Source organism: Octopus bimaculoides, chromosome 3, assembly GCF_001194135.2.
Source record: "Octopus bimaculoides isolate UCB-OBI-ISO-001 chromosome 3, ASM119413v2, whole genome shotgun sequence".
Classification (NCBI taxonomy): domain Eukaryota; kingdom Metazoa; phylum Mollusca; class Cephalopoda; order Octopoda; family Octopodidae; genus Octopus; species Octopus bimaculoides.
This window is the reverse complement of record NC_068983.1, coordinates 256,058-278,591: the sequence shown is the minus strand read 5'-3', so window position 1 is coordinate 278,591 and position 22,534 is coordinate 256,058. Positions and strand designations below refer to the sequence as shown.

Below are 22,534 nucleotides of genomic sequence, written 5' to 3'. Positions count from 1 at the left end.
ATACTATCACTGCAACCACCCCTCTACCCCCTACTCTAACATCACTACTGCCACCCCTAGCACCACTGATTAGGTTCACCCTGCCTACAGTATTCAGGGATTCACTCAAACAGTTTACGAGTTCAATTTCATTGGAACTCCTTTAACTACTTCTCTTTACCCATCACTTTTCTTGTCTTCTGTGAATCTGTCAGACGTCCCCCATTCCTGACATTGAGTACACAGCATAGGATCCCTACTGACTTCTTTCCTCCATGATACACTCATTCTTTGCTAACTGCAAAGAATGAGGTCTTTGTTTTTTGGATTCTAAGCCATTCTTACAGGTTTGAAACGTTTCCTTTAATTCTTCAACAGATTGTCCATTTAAAACTACCGCCAACTGCTTCAAACACGCACAGTTATGAATTCCTCAAGATTTATAATGAATAGTAAGGGATTGAAGACAGAGTCCTGCTAAATACCAACCTTCAGGCTGAATTCTTCGTTGAATTTGTCACAAATCCCCTGTTTCTTACAGAACTTGTCTACAAGACTTCAACTGCTCTCAAAACCTATTCACTCATAACTACATGCTTGAACACAACTCAGCCAAATCAAGGAACATAATGTAATGTTGCTTCTTCTTTTTTTGGTGAAACTGTCTCAAGAAATATGGTGTCTGTGGCTGGACACAGCCTGCTGACCTATCAGCTAGAACCATCTCAAACTGCCCCTAACCTCTGTTTTCATATCTGGAGTTGTTGACAAAGATGTTGTTATGTCAATCATCACAAGACATGTTTACAAATCAACATTGATGTTTATACGTGAAACTGCTGGCTTAGTCATTCATAAATCATGTCTACAAATGGCAAAATCAGAGCTTGTACTGGAAAAGATTGCTTTGTTGATGAGGTTTAATAATACAGAAACATGTCCAATGTTATTGTCCTGCCAAACATCACACTCACTCCTCTATTTTCATCGAGCACAATTAATTAATGATTTTAATTAAAATTGTCTTGACCAATTATTTCATTATTGTTTCATCACCAGCGTGACTGTAAGTAAACTATGCTTTTCACTACATTATTAGCACTGACTTTACTATTTGCTTTCCAGGTAGAGTGTGTCCCTGAGTAATTCTGTTGGTCCATCTTTTGCATTATCTTGATAGTAAGTGGGAGAGGCATCAATGGGATGTCATTAACACTGCAAAACATCTGATGATGGCAAGAAAAGACAAAGCAGGAGGAAATTCAAAAGGTCAATGGACAGGAGGAAAATGATTGGACATAGTAGTGTGGAACCTGGAGGGATGGCTACAAGTGATGAAAGGTGTGGATGTGACAAGAGAGCAACTCGCAGAAGTCGGTATAGTAGAGAGAGGAGATTAACGGATTAACTAATCTACTGGTGAAACTTTTATCAATTTAATGATGACAGGTTGGTCATGAAAGTTAAACGAGATAACTCTACTAAACCATAAGCAGAATATAGGCAATGTAGTGGCGGATAAGTGGGATAACACTTGTTAATTCCAACTTTTGTCACACAAGACACAACATAAATCTCTTGTTGTCGTCTCTGGTTGTCCATGACTAATTAGTTGTCTCCATTACAACAACAACAACAGATTCTAAACTAGAATTTATGTAGCTTCTTAGTAGTGTCATCATTTTCCGTCCACTTTTCCATGTTTGCACTAATCGGATGTAGTTTACTGAACCAGATATTCTATGGCTGCATGTCTTTTGTGTCACCAACCCTCACCTGTTTCCAAGTAAGGTAATAATTTCTGCCCCCACAGCCAGACACATTTCCAAAGAATATTGGAAGAAACGAATGACACTGCTAGTATGACAGGGACATTTACAACCCATCACATGATGTCAAGACACACGAACACACGTGTGTACACACACATATACTTTATATAACAGGCTTCTTTCAGTTTCTATCTAGGTGCCACAGTGGGACTGAGCCCAAAACCATATAGTTGTGAAGCAAACTTCTTATTCACTCAGCCACACCTGCACCCAACCTCCTCCTTCAATTCCACATTATTTCATTGAGATCAAATAATATCACTCCCACTTCTTTCTCAACCTTTGACCTGTTAAATTACCATACATCATATTCTCTATTCTCCCCTTATCCAAGTTCAACCAAATTCTATAAAGCAGGATCTGTCAAATCAAACCTCTTCTTTAATTCTAAATCCTTCACAAAACTTCATCACAATTCATCACCCAGAATTTTATCAATTGAATTAGTTAAGCAGCCTCTACGTCTCATCACCATCATCATCATCATCATCATCATTTAACACCTGTTTTTTTTCAAGCTGGTATGGGTTGGACATTTGAATAGGAGCTGGCAAGACCAGGAGCCACACCAGACGCCAATTGTCTGCTTTGGCATGGTTTCTATGGCTGAATGCCTTTCCTAACATGCCAACCACTTTACATTGTGTACTGGGTCATTCAGGAGAAACATGCACACCACAAAATCTCTTGTCTTTTCCGTAATAAATCTCAGCTATATACATCATCATCATCATCAAAGACAGACAAGAAACCATTGTTGAATATTTAAGATGTCTTAGACACGTGTACAACTCTAAATCATGGTAAAAAATGAAGAAAGAAAAACAGTAAGTTACCTCTAACTTGAGGGCCCGTTCCTTACTTAGTGCTTCCAAAGGGAAAGAAAGGTCATGCGCATCTGCCAGGGCTCGGAGGTCAAAATAATACTTGGCATACACACTTGATGGTACATTGATGTTGAACTGCAGCATTTCTAGAAACAATCTTTCCAGTTCATTCCTTGATAGAAACAGACCAGAAATTGGTAAATAGAAGCAATGTGTGTGTGTGTGTGTGTGTGTGTGTGTGTGTGTGTGTGTGTGTGTGTGTGTGTGTGTGAACAATATACGTTTAACCATAAAACACAATTTCCTATTAAATATAAACATTTAATATTGGGGGGACACTTCTTGATACAGTGAGATATTGTTGATAATGGAAGTATTATCATTGAATCAATCAATTTTATGTTGGGTTGGACAGGTTTGTCAAAAGGTATATCTGCAACCTGGAACATGGATGTTTAGGTGGGTGTTATCATCATGAACACATACTATTAACCTCTTCCTTCAGATGTCCACTTTATTCCCCTCTACCATTAACAGTTACCATTTCATTTACCATTCCTAACAACTTGGAACCAGCCAAGTCATAAGAATTACCATATTTCATGGTATATAACAAACATGCACATATAATGAGCACTCTTTGAGGGGAAAATTTCTTGCAAAAACTCAAATCCTAGGACATTAAAAGCTAAATACACAAACCATTTTAGCCATTCTTAATAGGAATGATGTCCCTCCCGCCACATAGAAATTGTAGAAAAAACAAAAACAGGCAAATGAAAGAATAAAATGATATAAAATATCTAATAGAAAGAAAATCATAAACTTCATGCTTTGCAAAGCAAAATTACCATAATGGAAGGAAACTCATAAAAATATTCATAAATCATTTTTCATTACCATTTCATTTACCATTCCTAACATGGTAAATGTTAGGAATTAGTGGTGCATTCTTCAAAGACCAAAGATTTGATATCTTTGGTTTCTAGAAAGTCTTTGCCACTCTCAGAATCTTCTTCATAAAGAAGGTCATTCTTCAAGGTCATCTAAATTATGGCTTATGTGTCAAAATCTTTTATAACAGCTTTTTCTTGAACAAACTCCCAACATTTCTGATACAGTGATTGAAATGAAATTCTAGAAGAACACAAGAGTTGAGGGGACTTACATTTCTTCCACTTGAATATCTTTCAATATTTGGCAGTAATCCACATTCCATACAGCTTGGTCATCCCAGACTTTGGAAGCCAATAATATAGCACCCAAAACAATTCTCTTCCAGTTGGAGGGACTGATATCCATCTCAGCATATGTCAAAAGTCTCTCAAGATAAACCTACAATACACAGATCATCATCATCATCATCATCATCATCATCATAACAACACTTTTCCTATATCATCAGAAAATCAGTCTCTTGATGTATAGCGTACAATAGATTTGTCAATCACAGACAACATATAGAAGAAGCAAACATGACTGTGCTCAACAAACAAAACAGAAATTACATGACACTCTCACTCTTTCGTATATACACACCAGTGAGCCAATTTCTTGCAGTGTATAAGACTCAAAACGCTACAGCCATCTTTACACAACCTCAATTTGCAAATGCAACAGTCAAATTTCTACTGCAACCCCTACTGCAACCCTAACAATGTTTATAACAAAGTCAAAACAATCTCCCTAAACCGTTACACTCAACTACAACAATAACAGCAGGGTTCATGTTGCAGTAGGGTCCCTCAAGAAAGAAAAACCTGTCCGAAACAACAGATCTCTTGAAAGTATCAAGTGACTTATCAGTCATCATCATTACCATCATCATTTAACATCCGCTTTCCATGCTAGCATGGGTTGGACAGTTTGACTGAGGTCTGGAGAGCCAGCGGCTGCACCAGGCTCCAATCTGATCTGGCAATGTTTCTACAGATGGATGCCCTTCCTAACGCCAACCACTCCGAGAGTGTAGTGCGTGCTTTTTATGTGCCACCAGCACAGGAGCCAGTCAGGCGGCACTGGCATTGACCACGTTCAGTTGGTGCTTTTTACATGTCACCAGCATGAGAGCCAGTCAGGGGGAACTGGCCACACCTACGATATTGGTTTTACTTGACTCAACAGGTCTTCTCAAGCATATCATATCACCCAACGCATCAGGGGTATTCTTAACAGGGCCGGACATGCGTCGCTGCGATCTCACTTTAGTTGCTGAGTCTTCTCAATCACACCCCTACACACGAAAGAGTTCTACTTGATCAGGGCTACAGTGAGGTAGAATGAAAGCCCCACTTACCAAAGTAACTATAGCACATTCAGCAGTCAACTGGGCAGCGGTAAAAAGGGTCCGCACAAACCGATAAATTGTCTTGTGTTCTGGGTCTCTTTTGTCATAATCAGAGGGAACAGCTTCTTTCTGTTGAAAAAACAAAGAATTATGCAAAATAATATGGTTTGGAGATCAGCTTAAAATCTATTTAGCTGAAAACTAGAAAGCAAAAGTGGGACAGTCACTTGAATGACAAATTACAGGGCATTTGGGCTAAATTTGACAGTTTGTGTAAAAGGAAAAGAAAACACAATATCCCATCCAAAAATTAAAATTTTTTTTTTTTTTAAATCAAAAAATATTAACTCAATTATGGCTGGGAGATAAGAGTTTATTCAAAGAAGCTGCTCTAAGTTTCCACCATAGCATCAAAACAGCCCCAGAAGCTCAGTGTGTCCTTGGGAAGGTTTTCAAAAACCTCCTTGATCTTGGTCACCAGCTCAGCTTTCATGTTGGAGGCAGAGTGGTTTGTGGCTTTCTCAACTGCACCCCACACATAGTAATCCATGGAATCAGGAGGTCAGACATTGGAGATGGTGTAGTCCAACAACCACTTCTTACTTTCCAGCAGCGTGGCAAGGAGCTGAATCCTGCTGCCACACATATGGCCATCCAGTAGCAATCCACTCCAGCCAGGGTTTGACCACAGTCTCCAGCAGCTTCATGTAATCACCTGAACTGGGTTCATCAGTTTTTGGATGAATTCTGGGATGGGAATGCAGTTAGAATGTCTTGTTTTCCTTCCTGCTGACCACAGCTTTGTAGTCTCTGCTGCATCTTTGTCGTTCATGTCCCATCTTACAGCCTTTACAGTGTTCACACAGCACTGAGCAGCAATATTTTGATACCTAGCATAAATCATGATATAGGTAACTCTTTTCCAATGTTCAGATCGCTGCTAGTCCTCTATGAAACTAAAAAGGAAACATAAAAATTTTTTAAATCATCAAATTTAGACCAAACACCCTGCGTTTGTTAAAACTTTTCGTGCACCCAAAACCAGAAATGGGAATATTTTTTTTATCAGAGAAAGGAAAGAAATATTATGTAGAAACAATGGTTTGGAAATATGAAAACATTCATGTGGAAACCGAAACCATTCAAAGAACAGCTGCATTTCATCCAAAATGGAAAAGAAGTAGTAAGTGTCACTCACAGACAAAGGATGTAATTTCTCGTCGAAGATATCTAAGTAGCGAGCTCCATTGTTGCCTTGGCCACTGCGATCACGATTCTTAATGTGAAAGTAAATGGCCAGTGCCACCGCCTTGATTGTGTTCTTCAGATGGGGCTGGCTGACAGTTGAATCATCGATAAAAATTGTAGAACAGGAACTGAACTTCTTCAGCTGACCATAGTCTGAATTCTGGAAAATTACAAGATCTCAATGTTAGGAGGTAATTAATATTCATATGTTGATTTTAATTAATACAAACATCATTAGAGGAAACAGGGCTTTTTGTTTGTTTGTTTTTTTTTGTTTTTTTGCTATTGAAGCATCTGCTGACATCAGGGTTCTGCACTTATTGTGTACTGACAAGAGTGTGATGAGATGACACTGGTGTGGCCCCAACAGGGCACAGGGCTACACAAGACTACAAGATCAATAGTTGCTATGTCTTACAGATAGCCATCTTGGACTTCCTGCATCTCTCCACTCAGTTAACTGAGTCCAATAACAAGAGAGATTCTTGTAAGAAGCTTACTGTAACTCACAAGAGACTGATTCTAACTGTTTTTCACTTCCACCTGTCTCCATCTTTTGTTTGTTTTTCTTTTGTTTTTTTTTTTTGTTTTTTTTTGTGAATTCTGCCCCTATATATATATATTATAGATAGAACAATGGGCAGATAGACAGAGAAGTGAGTAGGTTTGCTACTGGTGGGGGGGATGGGGGTTGATAATCAGACATTTACAAAATGTAAATAATTATTTTGAGTGTCAGAAATATATTTAGAAGAAAGTTATGATTGGCTGTAAATGTTTAATAATTTCTTTTGGGGGGAGGAAGACTTAATAGAAAAAAGGAGGGAGGGAGTGTGAGTCAGGCCCCAGTATATTACAAGGATACACACCACATTAGATATTATAATGAAACCAAATGACACAGAAAAAAAGATATGTGAAACACGAAAACTAATTTCAGTTTTAACCTTCTAATGTTTATATTAATTCTCAAAGATTTTGAATCCTAGTTTAAAATGAATTCTGTCAAACCCTCATTACCATATTTCTATAAACTACCTTTTGTATAAATAAATTTTGAAAATAATGAAGAATTTAGTAAAATAACATTGTCTTTATTAGGTTTGTGTCTGGAACATAAATTAACATGAAATTTTGATGGAAGCTTTTAATTCAGACCTCTTTAAAACAGGAAGTTATAACGAGTCATCCCAGGCAGGTGGGTATCAAAAATGTTGACCCTTTAAATACGAATGACTCAAACAATTCTAAATTTATTTTTCTTTCAGAACCAGAACAAAGGAAACTCTGGATCGAAATTTAAAAAGTTAAAACTGCAATGAAGAACTATTATGAGTGAAATAATAAAACAAGTTTGGCTAGTAATTGCTTTAATTAATTATAGAGAAATAAATCAGTTTAAAGGGGACGTTAGTCCACACTATTACCTCCAGCTAATGTACTACAAACTGACTATTGTTAGATCAATGTAGAAAACATATATAGTTACGTGGTGATGAAGATCGTACTGGCTTCTTCGGCGAATTTTATTATCTGTAAATAGAAAATATAATTACTGAGGCAATGATATTTGCTCTAATGAGCACATCATCATCATCATCATCATCATTTAACGTTCGTGTTCCATGCTGGCAGGAGTTGAACAGTTTGACACGAGCTTCCAAGGCTGGAGAGCTGCCAGGGCGTCATTTGTCTATTCTGACAAGGTTTCTATGCCCTTCCTCACACCAACCACTTTCCAGAGTGAACTAGCAGTTTTTACATGTCTCCAGCATGGGCACGTTCATGTGATACCAGCACAGGTGTCTGCAAGACTAGAATAGCTCAGCTGAGAGAGGGATGTAGAGGACATGGTAGGGTGAAAAATATAGTAATGTCTGCAGATTGAGAAAAAAACTACATTATCAGGAAAATGTGGTTTGAATGGGTGCCGAACACCAAACAAGTAAGTCAAACTTGGAAGGGCTGAAATTAAATGACCTAAAAATAGAAACCAAAAGCTTGAAAGACCAAATGCTTTGAGTCACTAATCTCTTGTTTCTTCAAATATACGTCCTGGCATGGCTGTGTGCTTAAGAGAAGTCTGCTTCCCAACTACTTTGCTTCAGGTTCAATTCCATAGTATGGCACTTTGGGCAAGTGCTTTCTATTATAGCCTTGGACCAACCAGAGTCTTGTGAGTGGATTAGGTAGATAAAAGCTGAAAGAAGCAATTTATATGTGTATGGGTGTGTCTGCTTGTCTTCACATCACATGATGGTTGTAGATCAAGTGTCACTATTGTACAAACAGTATCAATCATTTTCAACCATCCATGAAAACATATCCATCCATGTAGAAATATCACCCCCACTCCCACCCCACCCTTTTCAAACAGGTAAGGGCTGAAAACAAAAAGGGGCATCCAGTCATAGAAAATCTGGCTCAACAAATTCCGTTTGGCCAACACAAGCACCAAAAAGAAGACGTTAAAATGACGATGATGATAACATTAGGGAAAAAAAGCATGTGCCAAAAAATCTTAAAATGCATTCATTTATGGTTTTAAAGGGATGTTTATTAAAACATCTACTTTTATAAGGTACTTGAAAGCAACAAAGGCAAGCAAGGTATGGTGTAACCCATCTACTTACAAACAACAAAATTGTATGGCAAGAATATGATATTATCGAAGACAAACAAAAGCTGGAATGGTCTATTTACTGAATATATCTGTTTCTTTTTAAATTCTCTCGTTTATTGAAAAGTTTTCTTCTTTTCTCTAGATGATGATGATGATGATGAACAAATGTAAACAATTCAAACAACTGAAAGACTGAATTTGTTGCTTTTATCAAGTGAAAGAGTGACGGTAAAGGGAGATAAGCAAAGCACAAACGCATTAAAATTCAACTTGTTAATCTTTTAAGATGCTCTCATGATGGTGGAGAGAAAATGTCATCATTGTACAAAAGACGGAAAATGAAAAAGAAAAGCAAAATAGTAAATAACAAAAGAATTTAAAGAACAAAGTATTCAACGATGAAGTTTTCACAAATTTCAATCTTATGCCTCACCACATATAAGACATTTCTATTATTATTATTACTCTTTTACTCGTTTCAGTCATTTCACAGTGGCCATGCTGGAGCACTGCCTTTAGTCAATCAAATCGACTCCATGACTTATTCTTTGTAAGCCTAGTACTTATTCTATCAGTCTGTTTTGCCGAACCGCTAAGTTACGAGGACGTAAACACACCAGCATCGGTTGTCAAGCGATGCTGGGGGAACAAACACACACACACAAACACACACACACACACATATACATATACATGACGGGCTTCTTTCAGTTTTCGGCGACCAAATCCACTCACGAGGCTTTGGTCAGAAGACACTTGCCCAAGGTACCACGCGGTGAGACTGAACCCGGAACCATGTATATTATTATTATTATTATTAATATTATTATTAATATTATTAATATTATTATTAATATTATTATTATTATTATTATTATTAAGGTGGTGAGCAGGTAGCATTTTAAAATTGTAAAGAAATGATGTTTTTTAAACCCGTCATTATATTTTCCTCTAAAATATTTCAAAATTTCGTGTTCTGAGCATCTGGTCTTTCAAACTTTAGGTATTCCGATGTTGAGATCATTTGAATTTAGATCATTCTTACATTCAATCTTCTTGCATGCAATAACATGTCACAAACCTAATTTAAATGGAATTTGGCCACTATTTGTAACAGGTCAAGCAGCCACTAAGGGCCTCCCAATTAGTTGTAATGGTGAGCCAAAGGAGGTGAATTTATCAATGCTTTTTTTTTTTTTTTTTTTTTTTTTTAGCTGGACCCCCATTAAACCAAAGCTAAAAGGATCTCAAAGGATTGAGTGTCTTCTCAATCAAGTAATATGGTGTGATTTTGTACGACAAAACAATCCCCATGTATGAAATCGCTGATCTGTTTTCCTCTGAAGCATGACAAACACTGCCTTCTGTTTAGCATCATTAAAACTGTTTCCTGCCAGAAAAAAAAAACAGGGTTTCTATGAACAAACGTTTGAATTTATTTCAGATTGAATTAGTGAAGTGCTGTGGAGGTTAACATGTGGGACTACAACAGAAACATGTTGTGAAAGTTAAAATCCTCAACTCTCTCCAACAATTTCTCTCTTATTCCTATGCTGGACCAATACGCAAACAGTCTTTTTCTCACCTCCAAACCCAATCTCTCCCAAATCATTACTTGCATTTATATCAATCAAGTCATCCATTTGCTAACCACTAAATATTCCCATACTATATAACCCCCACTCCACTGCCAGGGCTATTTGGTTCTTCAAGTCAGCTAACTGGCCAAAATTCTCACTAACCAATGCCAACAAAAGCAATCCCTTTGACAACCCTAATCCTAACTATCACTTCCAACATCTTAAACATAATATAAACAACCATTAACAACAACCATCTCCAATGTACTGAATATTTTTCTACTTCCCCATCAGTCAACTATTTGTGAAGCCAGGTCCACTGGGGACCTCATGCTCTCCTGTGTCACTCCTTAATGTGATCTCACACTCTACAAATTTGCTGAAAACAGGTTTCTTGCTGTCAACAATAATGAAGTATTTGCCTATCATAGATACAAACCAAAATAAAGACACACATCATCATCATAGATACAAACAAAAGAAGAAAGACAAAACGAGCTTACTTTTGAAGTTGGTCTTGGAACGTGTTAGAAATAGGGTTCTGGTTGTTGGATTGTTTGATGGATCGCCATCAATATCTGCAATGGAAAGGAAACCATTTAAATATTTGATAAAACAGTAAATAACTACAGAAATTTCAGCAGGGAACATCTATTCTAGTCATGTAAAAGCACACAATATCTGTTAATCAAGAAATAATATTGATAAACATATATATCAATCTGCATAAACTTATATTTGAAGATACATGCTACATACAAACACATTTACTATATCCACATATCATTATCATCATTTAACAACCCCTTTTTTTCCCATGCTACCATGGGTTGGATGATTCAATAAGAACTGACGAACAAGAGGACTGTGTTGAGCTCCAATATCTGTTTTGTCATCATTTCTACCTTCTTAACACAGTTTGTGTGTGTGTGTGTGTGGCAATCATATTTAATGTGCTCATGAACATTTAGACATGAGAAAACCTTTCACTGCATAAACAGTCTTGAGACAAAATTCTTCTCAATATTCTTCTCATGTGTGGAAACACATTTCTTTGCACAATCTTTCTTCTCTCCATTTCTCAAACAAGGTTATACAAACAGAGAAATTCTCAACATTTTCTACCCAACCTTCAAAACTGTCCCCTTAATGCTGTTTTGTGCACCTATGGTTAATGTGTGTGTGTGTCTATGTGCACACATACACATATACACACACTCTATAGACACACCCTTTCTCTCTCCTGCCACACGGAGTAAAAACAGAAGATGTTCAGATAAGCAAATTTGTTTTCCAACCTAGCACACATCCAAAACCTCTTTTACAGCACAAATTATAATTACTTTATTATTTCATTTCAATATCTATCTGTGTAAATACAGTTTCATCTTCAATGCTGTATGTTTAGAGAAAAAACTTAAGATCCTTACACTCAATCCAACTCTCTCCCTTTCTCCCTCTTTTTTACACTCTATTCATTCTTTTATCTAATTTTGTCACAGTTTGGCTGACCAAAAACTCTTGGTTATGGCTCTAGTTAAGAATGCAAATGTCTAAATCTATCTCGTTATTATTATTATTATTACTATTCTTTCACATTGGCAACCAGAGTGTTTGCTGTTTTGCTGTGTGCCCCCCACCCCGCCACCCCCACCACCTGAACCGGAAGTCTTAATCCTCTCACCTCTATTGGATGTCTTTCCCCTGAACCCCTCCAATGGTTTAATGCTCATCCATCCTTATTTAGGGTTTATCTCCTATGCAATGTAGTGCTTATTCAGCGCATAAAATGATGGTGTAGTGTATGCAGATTGAAGGCTATTGACTGTTTGTTTATGAGTTCTACCAAATGCAAGCTTTCTTTTCAGGTACACAATGGTGCTGTACCCTATCCCAGGTATTATTTATTTAAAGGACACAATGCATGTCTTTAAATGCTACTAATAGTTTCATATGGCGTAGGAGCGGCTGTGTGGTAAGTAGCTTGCTTACCAAACACATGGTTCCGGACTCAGTCCCACTGCGTGGCACCTTGGGCAAGTGTCTTCTATTATAGCCTCGGGCCGACCAAAGCCTTGTGAGTGGATTTGGTAGACGGAAAGTGAAAGAAGCCCATCGTATATATATATGTATGTATGTATGTATGTATATATATATATATATATATATATATATATATATATGTGTGTGTGTGTGTGTGTGTGTGTCTGTGTTTGTCCCCCCACCATCGCTTGACAACCGATGCTGGTGTGTTTGCGTCCCCATAACTTAGCGGTTCGGCAAAAAGAGAGCCGATAGAAAAAGTACTAGGTTTAACAAAGAATAAGTTCTGGGGTCGATTTGCTCAACTAAAGGTAGTGCTCCAGCATGGCCGCAGTCAAATGACTGAAACAAGTAAAAGAGAGTAGAGAGTATGTTGAGAAATATCTCAAACATATTCATCAGGCTCAAACCACATATAATTAACTATCAAGCAAGGCCATTTCTCTGAAAGTACCAGGGCCCTGTCTGCTTTGCTAATTACTAAAAACATTCTTCTTTTCTTAAGGCTGCTTTATTCCAGGATTAGTTTCCATTCCTGCAATTTCTTCTCTAGTTTTCCTATGGAACTAGCTACGAGAACAAAGACATCAGTAAATAGGGGTTCCTATGGACAGCCAGTCTCAAAACTCCTCTCTGATGGCTTATAGAACTATGACAAGTTGGAGGGGGCCAAAAACACACATCACATATAATAACCCATATGTGTGTGTGTGCGTGTGTGTACGTGTGTGTTTGTAAATATATCATCATCATCATTTAGCATCCGTTTTCCATGCTAGCATGGGTTGTTAGACGGTTTGACTGGAGCTGGTAAGCCAGAGAGCTGCACCAGGCTCCAGTTTGTATTGGCTTGGTTTCTACAGTTGGATGCCATTCCTAACATGCCAACCACCTCATAGAGTGTACTTTGTAGCTTTTACATGTCACCAGCAAAAGGGTGCCTTTTGCGTGTCACCAGCACAAGTACCTCTCACGTGTCATTGGCATGGGTGCCTTCCACATGTCACTAGCAAGGGGGAGGGGCCTTTGACATGTCACCAGCACCTGCCACAACTATGATTTCACTTAGCTTGACATACGCAAGTATGTGTATGTATATATATATATATATATATATATATATACCCGGGTAAGTGGACAAATAAAAGAAAGAGGGACTCAACACAATTTGTAGGAGTTATATATATATATATATTATTATTTAAAACAATTTGATTCAGCTCCCATCCTTTCTAGGAAACTTTAAGTCACATGGGGCCAAATCAAACTGTTTTAAAAATAATAACATATATATATATATATATATATATATATAAATGCATACACACAAAAATCACTAAATCATTTAATGTCCATGTTGACATGGGTTGGACAGTTTCACAGGATCTGACGGGTTGCTCAACGAATGCATTGTGCTCCAGTGTCTGCTTTGGCATGGTTTCTACTGGCTCGATGCCTTCCCTAATACCAACCACTTCAGTGTGTACTGGATGCTTTCTATGTGTCCCCATAGTTGTTCCAAGCAACTTTCAAGACTACAAACCTGAAGGGGGCAGCTTTATGCTACGAGGTGAAAAGTACGAGAAGGGGTTAGAACAGGTCTTTTGCTGCAGAGAGACAGAGAGACAAACAGACGGTAGTTTCACATAAAGATTCTTATGATTTAAAGCATTATTAAAAGTTGTACAACCTTGTAGTTGATATATTATGTTAGGCCCAATATAAAGGAACCAAAACTCTAGTCTGGTAAGATAAAGGCCTGGATTCAGGGTTGCTGGGAAATACTTGAGAACCTCCAAGTCCATTACTTAAACTTCTTACCACATTAAGAACACTTTGTTAGAATGTGGAAACTGTATGCTCCACCTGCTGTATTTTAAGTAGGTGCTCAATAAATTTGAAATTGATGAAACTATTATGATAGACAGTGTCAGATGTAATTCTTTAATCAATTTAAAAGAGAGACACGTAAATGCTACCATATTTGAAGTGATACCAGAAGACACAAGAGGCATAGCTGTTTCATGGTTGAGTAACTCTTATAATAAAGAGTAGTCAACATAGTAGCAAGGCTTCAGAAATAATAGATTTGTATATATAATAAGGAGTAGCTAACAGGAAATAAAGTTCAAGAACCGTTCAGATAATTTACTAGACAAAGTAGACAGCTTCTGTTAGCTTGATGATATAGTAACTAGGAGTGAGTGTAGAGATGTTGAGTTTGGTTTTAGCCACAATGGGTAAAACATACTGAAGACACATGCGTACACACACACACACACATATATACGGAGAGAAAGGGAGGACAAACAGATAAACAGACACATGAAAAGCAACAATAAGTGAAATACCAAAATAATAACGAATAGAGAAAAAGGTTGACAATATATGTTGTTAGCAGAAATGCTGAACTTAAAGATTCGTCCTGGCAAGAAAGAGATAAGGTGCAGCAACAGTTTAATGTCTGTGTGTCGTATGTTGAAAACCCAACAACTGAAGTACAGAGGACTGCAAACAACAATCTTTACTGTGAAATATGTTGTGCTCAGCAATCTGGAACCACAATTCTATGAAATAACTGACAGTTGTACCAAGATAATTATGTCAACACTATTACATAGAGCATTTCTGTGATCTATGCTGTCATTGAATATAAATATGTCAATTGTCAACTGTGATGAATACAAACACTTTATTTTCACAGGCTACAATGAATAGGAGGGCTTGGTCATTATTATTTCTTACAGCACTACCTTTAAGTTTCATACGAATTATTACAATTGACAAATTAGAAACAGATTATAAACTAAATCGTAGAGCAAAAAATTGAATGCTCCTTACCCCACTCCCTGCAGTAACTCACAAAGGGGGTTTGAGAGGCAGAAATCAAAGTGTGTAAATAAGAGAATATAATTAATTGAAGTGACCCAAACATGTTACTGGTACTTCTTTTATCAAAACAAGAAGAATAAAAACATGTAAGACTCCAGAGAAACTTAGAATCTACATCAAGAGACACATAATGTAGGGGTGGGGTTGGAATGGAATACAGAGGAGACATGAAGGGTAAGAGATGGTCACATGGAAAGGGAATAGAGTACAGTGAGGACATGAAAGGCTGAGGCAGGCCACATGGAGGCAGAATAGAGTACAGGGGAAACATGAAAGATTAGAGACAGATCATACAGAAGTGGAACAGAGTAGAGGCCAGACACTAAAGGTTAGAGAGAGACCACATGGAGGTGGACTGGAGTAAAAGGGAGATGTGAACAGTTAGAGACAGAAGACATGGTGGCAGAATAGAGTACAGTGAAGACATGGAGTGTTAGAGACATACCACAGTGGCAGAATAGAGTACAGTAGAGACATGAAAGGTTAGAGACAGATCACATGAAACTAAAAGAGGACATTGGTGACATGAAGGGTTTGGGGCAAACCATATGGCAGCAAAAGGGGGGGGGGGGCATTATGAGGGGCTGCTGAAAAGTTCTTGGCTTTAAGGGTATTACGAAAAGCCAGGTTGGAGGTGCAACCTTCCAAGTTCTTTGACAGGGATTAGAAAAACTGAAGGACCACTGCAATAAGGGTGTGAACCTGAGAGGGGAATCTGAGGTTGGATGAAATCATGATTGACTGACCCTTCTCCTGTATTTTCTTTTACCCAAAGCCAGGAACTTTTTAGCAGCCCCTCATAATGGAGGCATGAAAGGTTAGGGTATAGGGGAGACATGAAGGGTCAGAAACAAACTAAATGAAGGTGAAATAGAGCGCAGAGGAGTTACGAAAGGTTAAAGACAAACTGCATGGGATGAAATAGAGTACAGTGGTGACATAAAGGGTTAGGGAGAGACCACATGGAGGTGGACTAGAGTACAGGAGAGACATAAAGGATAAGATGCACCACACAGAGGTAGAAAAGAGAACAAGAGACACAAAAGGTTAGAGACAGACCACATGGCAGCAGAATAGAGTACAGAGGAGACATGAATGGTTAGAGACAGGCCACATCATGTTAAAATAGAGTATAGAATGATAAGCAACACATCTGAAGAGATTCAAGTATTTGAAACAGTTTCAGGTATCTAAAGAGAAGTTTACCTGACAATAAAGTTGGAAATCAAAAATTTTGTGATGTCAGGATGTGTGGTAAAAAAAATGTGACTACTGAATAATAAAGGCACTCACTGACACTGGAATGATAAAGACATGGAAATAATGTGATGAATGTATGGAGGAAAGAGGTTTACCAGATGTAGACTCAAGAGAGGGACCATCCATTATATGAAAGAAAGGGCTGTTAAGGATACTATGGCAGAGAAAGATCATCTGGGTTTTCTGATAAAATAATGAAAATATCCGGCCATGTAGAAAATGTTGGTTCTTCAGTTAGTTACTTGATTAATACAGGGGGGGGAGATTACTATCAATGACTGGCAAAGCAGCAACATCATTGTAAACTACGAGAAAGGTAAAGGAGATGCTTTAGCAAGAAGTAACTACAGAAGAGCAATATTACTGATGGAACAAGCCATGAAGTTAGCAGAGAGAGAGAGAATGCTAATCAGGGATGGAACCAGAATGGAGGTGATGCAGCCAATTGGGTTCAAGTCCAACAGCAACCACTGATGCCTTCTTCCTGTGTAACTATCAAAGAACAGGGGACATTATGCCTAACAGAAGAATAATGGCCTACTGACTGAGAGCATTTAACAAGGAACCACTCTCTATAGTCTGGGTGCTTAAAAATTTTGGGAGAAAAGAAAGGATTTGTGAGAATCAAGCAAATCATACAGGAGTGCTGTTAACAAAACAAGAATTAGCAATGAGCTCATCATCATCATCGTTGTTTAAGGTCTGTTTTTCATGCTGGCATGGGTTGGGTGGTTTGACAAGTGCTACCAAGCCAGAGAATTGTGCCAAGCTCCAATGTCTGGTTTGGCAGGTGTTCTACAGCTGGGTGCCCTCTCTAATGCCAACCACTTTAGAATGTACTGGGGGCTCTTTATGTAGCCCTGGCACAAGGGATTTCACTATCTCGCAAGACCAGATTCCTCTCAACTGAGGGTGATGTAATATCGAGCAGGTAGCATCATGCCATGTGATGAGAGATTAAAGTATGACAGAAACAGGTGTTTTGCAATGGAGGAGATATATGGCTGCCACATGTGGAAAAGGAGAGAAGATGGCCTCAAGTTAGGAAGGAAAATGTAAGAGAAGTGGTCCAGAGGAATGAACAGGTAAGATCATCAGGAGAGTGTAGCAGCTGGACAGAGGTGATGAAATAAATCATGAACACAAGTGAAGGTGGGTGTGGTCAATGGTGAATATCAGTTTAAGGAGGTTAGGGTTAGGAAGTAATAGGGGTAGCAAAAATAAGGTGGAGTATGGGTGGTATGCACAAGATGCCAGGGATGAGGTCAGAGGTACATATAAGTGGAAATAGTGGGAGACAAACATAGATAGTGGGGGGGGGGGGTCTACCAATGGCAGAACGAGAGGGTGTTCAGTGGAAGAATGGAGGTGAAACAGGCATCCGACAGAAAAAGTTGTAAGAAGGCAAAGAAATTGGTTCCAGTGGGGTAAGTGAGAAGACAAAAAAGGTGGGAAATGAAATGTGCTCAGTTCCGCTCACATATAATTACACGAGTTGAGTGAATAGAGCCATAATCAGAAGACTGATGGAGGGCTGAGTGTTGGGTAGAGGAGTTTGGGGAAGAGACACATCAGGAACAGATTGGGTGCAGGGGGAAGAGATACAAACTATATACTTTTATGGCTTCATTTTTACTGAGATGGTGACAAAGGGCCTCTTATTTTTACCTGCTGGTGACAAAGGGCCTCTCGATCAGAGTAAAAAGTAGACTGTATGACACATGTGTGCAAACAGCCATGCTACATGGCAGTGAAACATGGGCCATGACTGCTGAGAACATGCGTAAGCTTGCAAGGAATGAAGCTAGTATGCTCTGATGGATGTGTAATGTCAGTGTGCATACACGACAGAGTGTAAGCGCCCTGAGAGAAATGTTGGACATAAGAAGCATCGGATGTGGTGTGAAAGAGAGATGACTGCACTGGTATGGTCATGTGTTGCATATGGATGAGAACAGCTGTGAGAAAAAGTGTCACACCCTAGCAGTAAAGGGAACCTGTGGAAGAGGTAGACCCAGGAAGACATGGGATGAGGTGGTGAAGCACAACCTTCAAACGTTGGGCCTCACTGAGGCGATGACAAGTGACTGAGACCTTCGAAGATATGCTATGCTTGAGAAGATCCAGCAAGCCAAGTGAGACCATAGCCGTGGCCTATGCCAGTGCAGCATAACCAGCCCATTTAAGAGTACCCTTCAATCATTGGGCAGCAAACTGCACTTGCCTGATTGGGACCCATGCTGGTGGAACGTAAAAAGCACTATTCAAGCGTGATCACTGCCAGTGCTGCCTGACTTGGTTCCTGAGCTGGTGGAATATAAAAAGCACCATTCAAGTGTGGCCAATGCCAGTACCGCCTGACTGGCCCTCGTGCTGGTGGCACATAAAAAGCACCCACTACACTCTCAGAGTGGTTGGCATTAGGAAGGGCATCCAGCTGTAGAAACATTGCCAGATTGGATTGGAGCCTAATACAGCCTTCTGGCTCTCCAGCCCTCAGTCAAACTGTTCAACCCATGCCAGCATGGAAAGCAGACGTTAAACAACAATGATGATGATGGACGGGCTTTCGGAAGCACAGCAAAAATAAATCACTAATCATCTTGGGTCTTTTTATCTCTTCCATAACAGACAACATCCAGGTCATTCTTCACTATTTCATCTCATGTCTTTCTGGGTCTCCCTTTTCTACAGATTCCATCCACATTTAGCACTTCATTATGCAGCTATCCTTACCCATATGCACCACATGGCCATACCAGTAATGTCTTCTCTCATGCACACTACACCTAATTCTTCTCATGCTTATTTTCCTCTCAACACATTAGCACTTTGTCAAACACTGACATATACAGCAGAGCTGGCTAAGCTTCATCTCTGTCTTGCCTTTGCATGTCTTCTGCATTCATAGCTCTCTCAACTTAATTATTACTCTAGCTACACTGCTTTCAGTCTATCTTCCTCACTTCTAATTAGGTCACCTAGGAAACTATCAGCTACCATTAAGGATCCTCCTAAACACTCAAGAAAATCTTATTATGTTCTGTTCATGTCCATTGGCCATACACAAAGTCTACTTTCCCAGGTAATCTTATGTGACTCCACTACACCTCTTACATGTCCACAGTTTGCACAAGGAACACTGAATGGAATTTCTACCAAAAACTTTACTACAAATTGAACAGGGCCATTTTCTTGAAGGATTTGTCTGTTTTCTTGCTAACTAGAACTTCAGTCTTTGCTAAGTTAACCTTTAGGCCCTTTGATTTCAGGTTTTGCTTCCACACCTGGAATTTCATTTCTAATTCCACTACAGGTTCAGCTATAAGAAAAAGGTCCTCAGCATAGAGGAGCTCAAAGAATTTAATGTCTCTGTTTAATCTAATTGTCTAGGCTATATCAATATAGTTCAAAACCGGGATCTCCTGTTTATCAACAATCTAGTTCTTATAGTTGAATCAGTCAAAGGATTACAGTACATGTTCCGAATGGGGAAGCAGGGTTCAATGTGGAGAGGCATCATTTTAATGGAAAAATAGAATAATAAGGAAGTAGCATGATATGAAGAGGAAAGGGAAGAGGTAGAATCTCGATACTGTATCCCTAATGTAAACGATAGGTTCACAAAATGTACACTTGGATCTTATGCTGATAGAGAAGAAGAATTTCATATGTAATAGTAGTAGTAGTAGTAAGATCACCCAAGAAACAAAGTGTCTCCCACAAGCTCAGTTAGACCCCAAGAAATAATTGATAGCTCCTCTGTGGACGAGAGGTGTGGAAGTGAATGACCTTTAGAATGCTTGTAACAATAAGCACCATGTCAGATATTGCAGCAGTATTCCAATCAAGGATATTATTCATCTTTGTTTTCTGTCAAGAAGTCAGTAATTTAGTTTTGTCAATGTCAAGTTTTCTTATTTCAAGAGAATTAAAATTCCATTTCTCTTAAAAATCTGAGATGCGCTAGGAATTTCTTTGAATGTGAAACAAGCAAAATGGGTCTCTTTATTACTTGAAACCCTTTCAATACTGAGAGGATTGAAATATCACAACTTGCCAACAAGGGAGCCTCCACTGGCTCGCAGAATCTCTTTAAAATAGCAGTGAAATCTTCCTCAAATTACACTCAAATTATCTTTAAAAACAAATATCAACTAGATAACTTACTGATGGGAAAATCACAAATTGAAGGCCTTTGTTCATAGATGTTCTTGATCAGGGTTGACCAATGACTAAGCATAAACAACATATCTGAAGGTTTAGGATCCAGACTTCTTTTAGGAAATTAAACTATCAATAGTAATTTCCCAGTGTAACCTGACATCAACTTCATAATCTTTACACATACAGATTTATAACAATTATCAACCTCATATAATTTATATGTAGATTTATCACAACATCACTCTCATATATACCTACGTATAACATATAGCAGCAGTCTCCAAGATATTACCTAAAATCCAGGTTATGGAATCAATATATTCACATACCATTAATCCAGAGGAATTTTGATTGAGGAGAGGAAGGAACTAGAGTTAAGTTTTTGAGAACAATGTTACAAAACTGAACTAATCTTCTTTCATACACTTGCAATGATTTTTTTTTTAAAATCCAAATGAAAAAAAAATTATTCCAATCCTGAAACAATTAAGTTAGACTTCAATGACACCAACAGCATCACCCAAGAAGACGGTTTAACACATCACTTCAGACTGTTTTAAAAGCATTCAAAATCCTATAGTTCATATACATACATATAAAACGGACAGTAAACGATCGATCGGGAGATGTATGTATGTATGTATATAAGAGGGACAAGTAGGGCTGTCGTTTATACACACACACACACACGCGCGCGCATAAACGACAGCCCTACTAGTCCCGCTTAGAAAAGGGAATATGGTTGTCGAGTAAGGTTGATACAGCTGATGTTTAATTTGAGTGAAGAGTGGAATTACGAACAAATGAAACCCTGATCACAAAGGATTAAATACAAAGTCCGGAAGGGAAGTCACGGTAGGAGAGGCTAACAGTCATAAGGTCGAAGTGTTGGCAATTTGAGAGGCGCCAGAAAATATTTAGTAGAAACAGTCAACAACCGACAGTTTTGATACTTACCAACAGAGATATTTACATATGATTTATAAAAAGGTGTATTTTAATAATAATAAAAATAATAAGTGAATTGTTTATTAATAAAACGGAACTAAGGGATTTTAACAATTTGACCTCAAACCTTGTGTCCACTGCCTTCTTGGGAATTGGTAAGTTAGGCGTGAGGGAATGTGATTAAGGATTGTGCCCTCTTGTTTATTATGTTAAATTAATTATAAGGTTAAATTAATTAATAAAACGTTTATACAGCGTTAATCAAGTTATGCAGCAACCCAGATACGGAAAGTTACAAACAATAATTATGTTAGATGACTAATAGAAGGTTTCTAATAAGTAGAACGAACATTATTATTAACTCTAGGCAGCAAATATTTCCCTTATTTACAAGGCAATAAACTATGTTTCACTGTCTAATTATGTTTAATTACAGTTACAATATATTTTCTATATGTATTAAATATTTGTTTAATCAGTGTCGTGTAAGTGAGGTCTGTAACAATTTACGGTGAAAGTAAGAAGCTGATGAGATAACTTCACACCTACCTTCAGGTTCTCTATCACTGATATGTTGTAAATTACTGTGACTGTGATGTCGTCCCGAACTGGACAATCCAGTCGCGGCCCCCGCACCAGCGTGACTCGAACCCCCGGTCTCTTCTGTCCGGGCAGATTGGTAGATGTCTTCTTTCCGTTTCTGTTGACCGATCCTGATCTGTTTGGGACTGGAGTAGGCACAACATGACTGGCTATGTCCCATATCTAGAGGACGATTTAGCCAGGCAGTCCGACTCCCGACCAAATTACACAAACTTCTTCAGTTCTCGTCGGAAGTGGCGGACGGG

At 38.4% G+C, this 22,534-nt stretch overlaps 1 protein-coding gene across 1 annotated transcript in view; it reads right to left on the bottom strand.

The window, feature by feature from the left end:
• Positions 1–22,528, bottom strand: part of LOC106884459 (cyclin-Y) — a 24,098-nt gene extending 1,570 nt beyond the window's left edge. The window contains exons 1-7 of the mRNA XM_014935856.1: positions 22,236–22,528; positions 10,880–10,954; positions 7,663–7,706; positions 6,124–6,333; positions 4,935–5,054; positions 3,807–3,973; positions 2,648–2,810 (exon numbers count right to left, since the gene is read on the bottom strand). Of these exons, the coding sequence (XP_014791342.1) occupies positions 2,648–2,810; positions 3,807–3,973; positions 4,935–5,054; positions 6,124–6,333; positions 7,663–7,706; positions 10,880–10,954; positions 22,236–22,449 (993 nt within the window). The 5' untranslated portion in view covers positions 22,450–22,528. The remainder of the gene's footprint in view (positions 1–2,647; positions 2,811–3,806; positions 3,974–4,934; positions 5,055–6,123; positions 6,334–7,662; positions 7,707–10,879; positions 10,955–22,235) is intronic.
• Between the last annotated feature and the right edge of the window lie 6 nt (positions 22,529–22,534).